This window comes from Xyrauchen texanus, chromosome 9 (genome assembly GCF_025860055.1).
Source record: "Xyrauchen texanus isolate HMW12.3.18 chromosome 9, RBS_HiC_50CHRs, whole genome shotgun sequence".
In the NCBI taxonomy this organism is placed as follows: Eukaryota; Metazoa; Chordata; class Actinopteri; order Cypriniformes; family Catostomidae; genus Xyrauchen; species Xyrauchen texanus.
In genome coordinates, this window is record NC_068284.1 from 28,416,910 (window position 1) to 28,424,217 (window position 7,308).

The window sequence follows — 7,308 nt, forward strand, 5'->3', positions numbered from 1 at the left end:
TGGGATTGTCTTAGAAATAATTTATTTATAACTAAATGAAAGAAATGTCTTGTAGAATGATACATCGGTGTTACACTACAAGAACGTCCCCCCCTCCCGTGATATGAGCGCGAAGCGATCGTCTGTGTTCCGCAACTGTTTCGGGTCCTTGAATAACGTATACTGTGCGAGTAAGGGCAGCCGGTGGACTTTCTGGTGCCCCCCTAGGTAGTTGGTTCCCTAGCCTACGCAGATTGCGTAGCGGCGCTACTGTTTGATATAAATAAAAATCACACGGGTTCAATAGGTCGATTAGAGATGTCTGGGCTTTTCATAGAAACGCCTTCTTGCCAGAGCTGTTGTGTTCTCCGCCGGCTGAGTGGTGTGTGTGTGCATGTGCTTCTTGATCATTTACATTTAAGCCCCGTTGAACATAAACGGCATTCTCCACTAAACACCTATAATGGGTAAGAAAGAAGAGGAAGAGATCATCAGAATCGCAAAGAAGATGGATAAAATGGCACAGAAGAAGAATGGGGTGAGGTGTTTTGTCATGAATTAATTCCCTGTCTTGCATCACAGCTAGTTGATACATAACGAGCTAACAGCTATGAAGAACAGCGGTGTGTTGTTGTTATTATTTAGAGATAAACTGGGGATCCGTTGTCTGTATGATTTTAGTGATATAACCCACGAGTAAATGTAATCTGTAATAGTTTTATTTATTGGTTGGCGTTTCCCGCTTAGCGGGGAATTAGCAACATTAGCTGCTGTTAGCGAGGATAAAAACAGAGTCATTCAGCGGGAAGGACTGACACACAAACAAAATGAATAAACACTCTTTACTGTCATGTTAATCTGGTTTGTATATTATATGTTTTTTTTTTTGTTTTGTTTTCTCGAATCGTGGCAGTGAATGCAAGTAAAGTGAGGATAATTAGTAGAAGTTCTGATTCATAGACACTACCATTGGAATCTGTGTAAACATGAACATGGCTCGCATATCCAGTAGATCTCATTGAATATTTCAAGAATCATCATGAGATCTATTTAGTCATTAAATATTTATTTTAGGCTGGGGCTCTGGATCTGCTAAAGGAACTGAAGAACATACCCATGACCCTGGAGCTTCTGCAGGTATGTTTACTATATCCTTTGCTGATTATGTTCGATTTTGTTTTCTGGTAGATTTGACGAGAGTTTTCATCAGCTTTTCCTTAAACAGTCCACCAGGATCGGGATGTCGGTCAATGCCATCCGCAAGCAGAGCACTGACGATGAAGTGACGTCTATAGCCAAGTCCTTGATTAAGTCCTGGAAGAAGTTGTTAGGTAAGGATAGCAGACAAATAAGATGTATATTAATTTCTTTTGTTTGTTTTTTTCAATTAAGCTACTAAGCAAACATTTAAACACATGTATATGGGGAAAGTACATGTAGTTTAAATGCTGTTAGGGATAGGTCACCACTTGCAAGTTTTCCAAAATTTTAAACATCTTTTACCTTTTTCCCCCTTTATTGAAATAGGCCTACTGTATGACAAGGGATATTTCACAAGGATATAGTATTCCATGTAGTAACTTAAATATAAGATCCATGCATTATATATATATATATATATATATATATATGAATTAGAAAAATGTTGTTTAAAGTAATAATAAATTAAGTATAGCAGGTCACACTGAAGGAACCATTTCAAATCTCAAGTCAACTACCTGCAAACTGATAGATTAACAGTCTGGTGCACTGAAAAGGAAAACCTGAAATTGCTACCACTTGCAGGCAGTTAATGGTATTACAACAACACAAGTCTTTTTAAAAAGCCTGTTGTGTCAGTGTGAGGACCATTTATAGTCATTTATACTATTGGACTGATGAAATGGCTAAAGAGTGGTGTTGACATACAGATGAACCTGCTGGGGAGAAGAACTCTGAGGAGAAAAAGAAGGAATGCACAACACCGGTGGTCTCACCAGTTCAGGCTAGCCCAGAGCCCAGAGAGGAGAGGTATCACAGTGACCTTAGGCAATGAAATCATTGTTGTAAGTAGGTATGTGCCAGGATGGTCGACTAATGTCAGGTTCACACATCCTTCGTGAGCGGCATTTCTTTTGTTTCAGCGCCCATATTAACAGATACACCATTCCCACTGCAAGCGTGAGTCACAAGGCGATGCGTCCCAAATGCAACAGTTAGCGGATAGTTTCGACGTTGAGCCTGTTTTTGTTGAGAGTTCAGCAGATCTGGGTGCAGTGCAACATTAAAAGAGTCAGGAGATTATAGAAATGACACACAAGCAAATCAAAATTATTCAACCTGAAGTACACTACAGTTTGTCTTCATACAAGTAAACACAATAAAATAACTTAATAAAGGTTAAACATGAAGTGCATGTGGCAGCCCATTGATGTCCTTGAAGCAGCAATAACCTCAGATTTTTGTGACCTTATTAAAGAAGAGATATTGTTTAGTACCCCTTAGATAACTTCATTTTCTGCACATAGGTGCTGCTGTTTCTCGCGGAAGAGACGCAGCTAACGTGAATGTCCAACATGACCGCCCCACTCACGGAGGATGTGTGAACCTGACATAATCGAATAGTCATCCAACAACTGACTAGTTGATTAGTGGGTTCGACTACCAACATTAATATTTTTAGTGGTGGTGGTTGGGAGACACAATTCTCAAATTAATTAAGAGATGCTACTTCTTATAAAGCTTTTTTTTTTGCGTTATGATAGCTTGCTGTGCTTCAAAGTAGAGGTCTTCACGGGTCCAAAAATGTGTGCCAAACCCAAAGAGACCTGGAAATATACTACCCGGAACCGAACCGGGCTCGTCTATTATTTGAAAGCTTGGACCCGTACCCATGCAGAACCGAGAAATGCTGTACCCAAACCGGACCCGTCTATTATTTGAAAGCTTGGACCCGTACCCATGCAGAACCGAGAAATGCTGTACCCAAACCGGACCCGTCTATTATTTGAAAGCTTGGACCCTTACCCATGCAGAATCGAGAAATGCTGTACCCGAACCGGACCGTCTATTATTTGAAAGATTGGACCCGTACCCATGCAGAACCGAGAAATGCTGTACCCGAACCGGACCCGTCTATTATTTGAAAGCTGGGAGACATTAACCCGATTGATACCGATTTCACAGTTGATTGCTATTAACAAGTTAATTTACAAGTTGTGAAAACAAAACTTTGTCTCTTACCTAATGTAACGTTAGTAGCCTTCTCCCCTGTGCCTGGCTGTGATGCATATTATCCATCCTCCTTGCCAAGAATGTTGGTAAAATACATCCAGGTTTTCTGTGATTCCTGTCTTGCTGATTGAAACAGCATAGCTAATCCACTCGTTATTTCAGCTTCAAAAGTCCACTTGCTGTCACAGTGACGGATGACAAATGCGACTTGTTTAGAATCAGCTTCGCTTTTGGCTTTTTTATTTTTTTGTATCTCGCATAAGGTAACTTCGACTGTTTGCACTTTTGAACTGTAATAATAATGATAGCTCGTTCATTGCTACAGGTGCTAACTCTAGTATTGCTAATTTGCTATCGTGTGCCTAATCTCCACTCTGCCTCTGACTTCACTCAGCGTGTTGTGGCTTTGCTCCGTTATTCACACCTTATTTCCCGCCCGCACTTTCTCATCCTAATTTTACAATGTTGCAAGTTACAACACACACACACAGCACCATCACCATCGGTGCTGTCTGATCATGGCCGGGTCTTCTATGATCGACTCGGGTATTACATATATTTTTAAACAGATCCGGAACCCGCAGCAATAAAATTGGACCCGGCTGACCGTATTAAACCTGGATTCAAACCCAGACGGGTCCCGGGTCGGTCTTCGGGTTTGGGTGGACCCATGAAGACCTCTACTTCACAGTGAATAACAGTCAGCACAGTAAAACCCTCTGCAAGAAGTTTTATCTCTTTCATTTTTCAGGTTTATGCGCTGTTGTTACAGCAATCAAAGCACCGCATCAACAATATATTTCAAGATTATCAGTGTCAGACATTAAAACCTTTGCTGTGTGTAATGTTCCTGTATTTGTGAGGTGTTGTGGATAGATGAAAGTCCTTTGCTGATTTTGTCTGACACTGATAAATTAATAGTTGCAGTAAAAAAGGTTTAATCTTCTTGATGTCATGAACTAGATGTGCACCCGCAATATTGTCTTGCAGTTCTGCGGTTTTGAATGCGCAGCGAGGATAACCCTGAAGCACTCCAGTTACATAGAAGCACGTCATTCTGCATTACCATGTTGAAATGCTCAGTTTAGCATCTGTATATCCCTCTAAAATGCATCTGATTGGGGTCATATGAACATAATAGAGCCTAACAAGTCTTTAACATGACTAGTCATTAAAACAACTGACCGACTAGATGATTATGAAAATTGGTAGTTTTGCACATCCATTTATAAGATTATTAAAAATATTCCTAAACTTAATAAGGCTGGATCTGTCTGTCTCTCTCTATCTCTCTCTCTGTAATGTTCACCTCTATCTGTATCTCTCTGTTTCTTGTCCTAACTCAGCACAAGCAGTAATTCTATCAGTAAGAGTGAGTCTGGTGATGTGACAGCCAACACATTGATAGCCACTTTCCCAAGAGCACCAGGCACATCTGACTCGGTCCGTATCAAGTGCAGGGAGATGCTTTCAAGTGCTTTACAAACAGGAGGCAAGTCAAGGCAGGCTATTCTCTGATTTCTCCGAAAATGTTTCAGTCTGCCAGAACACTGATGCTTGATAGAACGTTTAAGAATGGGCCAAAATTAAAACATTTGGGGGGGGGGGGGTCTATTACCTTATATGGTCAAAAGTATGTAAACACCTTCTAATGAATGGGTTTGGCTATTTCAGATACACTTATTGCTAACAGGTGCATAAAATCAAGCTTACAGCCATACAATCTTTTTAGAAAATCATTTTCAGTGAAATGGTCTGTGTCAAAGTAATCGGTCACTTTCTATATGGCACTGTCAGAGGATGCTACCATGGTTTACTGAGTCTGGTGTGGAAGAATTTGACTAGCCTGCTCAAGACCCTGACCTGAACCCCACTGAACACCTTTGTGATTTAGTGGAACGCTGACTGCGAGCCCGATCCTATTGCCCAACATCAGTGCCTGACCTTACTTTTGCTCTAGTAATGGGAGCAAATCCCAACTGCCATGTTCCAACATCTAGTGGAAAGTTTTTCCCGAAAGAGTGGAAGCTGTTGTAGTAGTAAAGAGAGGACCAACATCCTATTAAAGGCCATTGATTTTAAATTAAATGTTTAACAAACTTAGAAGGGTGTGATGTTCAGGTGTCCACATACTTTTTGCCATATAGTGTGTATATGTATTCACCCCCAAATGCTTTTCAAAATCTTAAAGTCTGGGGTTTGAAAAATGTGGTTTATATTTTTGTGAAGTTTATTAATAACAAAAATACAATACCACATTAAATTGATAGTTTAAGCATGAATGATTTGTAATTGAGTCAAATTAAAGGGGCTTATTTTTGCAAGGCACTATATTTTGTTAATGTATATTGCATTGTGTTTTTATTGTGTGGTTTAATTGGTTTGTCTTAATTTTTCTTTTAGATGATCATATTGCCATTGGGGCTGATTGTGATGAACTTGGGGCTCAGATAGAAGAATATATCCTTTTCATATCTACCCCCATAACAGTTCTTGTCATTGAAATGAGTAAAATCAAATTCTTAATGTATGTGATTTTAGTCGTCAACGAATTCTTAGATTTTAAAGAATTGATCTTGACCATCTTGCACGCATCTTCTTGGAATTAAAAAATACTGACATGAAATACAAGAATCGTGTCCGAAGCCGAATCTCCAATCTTAAAGATGCCAAGAATCCAAACCTAAGAAGGAATGTTCTGTGTGGGAATGTGAGCCCAGACCGCATAGCAAAAATGACAGCGGAGGTGAATAAGCAGTGCTACACATTTCCCCCAATCACTCTTATGTGCTTGTTTTTGTATTTATTTAAAAGTTTGTAATAGTCATATGAACATTAGAAGTGAAAGTGTGAAAATCTAAATTCCAAAGGAAATGGCAAGTGATGAGCTGAAAGAGATGCGCAAAAATCTGACCAAAGAGGCCATTAGGGACCACCAGGTGGCCACATCTGGGGGCACCCAGACTGATCTGTTCACTTGCGGAAAATGCAAAAAGAAGAGGTGTACCTACACCCAGGTAATTCTACACCTCACTGTATAAATATGAGTGGTTTTGATTTAGTTTTTTTGTATACGTTTTCAAACATTTGAGATTCTTCCACACTTTATAAACACGTGTATCATTCTTTAGGTTCAAACTCGAAGTGCTGATGAACCGATGACAACATTTGTCTTCTGCAATGAATGTGGAAATAGGTGGAAGGTATGGGTTTTCTGATTTGACTCTTTACTTTGCTTAATTTGATGTAGCCATTGAGCTATTTAAATCTTTACATTTTGATTAACGGTCTCTCTATTAAATCTGTCTCCACAGTTCTGCTGAAGTTGGGGGCCAATTCTCTGTGTTTGGAGATTCAAAAATTCCACGTTTATGTATGATTGACGAATAGGAACCATGAATTAAATGGTGCACCTTTTGTACAAATGCCACAGTAGATAGCATCCTTGTTTGTTTTATTATTATAATAGTCCACAAACTCATGTCCTGTGTTTTAACTTGACGTATAGCTAGGCCATATGCCTTTGGACTATGATCAATGTCGTTGGATTTCTGTTTCTTTTACCATCACTTTTTATACTTTGTTAAAAATGTTGACAACATTCATTCCTAGTTTGGCTTTGCCCTAACAAAAACTTGTCAAAACACTTTCATTTTGAAATAGAAACATATGACCATTACGTTTACAAAAAAAAACTGCTTTAGCATATGTTTAGTTTTGTTAACAGCTTTAGAATTTTAAACCCGATTCATTTGGAAGATACTTTGAGTCTCTTTGTTACTCTGAATTATACATATTTATATGCATGATCTCAATTTTTACTGTGTACGTGGCTATTACTTTCAGAAGTAAAATGTTTTACAAATTGATGGTGTTTGTTGTTTTATACATGCATCTTTACAACCCAACACATTCTATAAAAATCTGCTACTGAGACGGTCATTTTTCTTGTGAACAATCTGGATGCAGAGAATTAAAAATAAGAAATGACAAAAGGGATGGTTCACCCCAAAAAGGAAAATTCTCTCATCATTTGCTCAACCTCATGCCATCCCAGATGTGTATGACCTTCTTTCTTCTGCTGAACACAAACAAATATTTTTAGAAGTGTATCTC

At 38.9% G+C, this 7,308-nt stretch overlaps 1 protein-coding gene across 2 annotated transcripts; it reads left to right on the top strand.

Annotated features, from left to right (window-relative positions):
• The first annotated feature begins 216 nt into the window (after window positions 1-216).
• LOC127648756 (transcription elongation factor A protein 1-like) lies at window positions 217-7,040 on the top strand. Of its 2 annotated transcripts, XM_052133505.1 has the most exons (10): window positions 217-517; window positions 1,054-1,116; window positions 1,205-1,310; window positions 1,890-1,989; window positions 4,539-4,684; window positions 5,596-5,652; window positions 5,784-5,938; window positions 6,063-6,209; window positions 6,324-6,395; window positions 6,507-7,040. In XM_052133505.1, the coding sequence occupies exons 1-10, from the start codon at window positions 443-445 to the stop codon at window positions 6,513-6,515; spliced, it is 930 nt and encodes a 309-aa protein (XP_051989465.1). In that variant the 5' UTR covers window positions 217-442; the 3' UTR covers window positions 6,516-7,040. The 2 variants fall into 2 exon arrangements, with proteins under 2 accessions (XP_051989465.1, XP_051989466.1); XM_052133506.1 differs by lacking the exon at window positions 1,054-1,116 and having other exon boundaries at window positions 1,168-1,310.
• The last annotated feature ends 268 nt before the right edge of the window (window positions 7,041-7,308 follow it).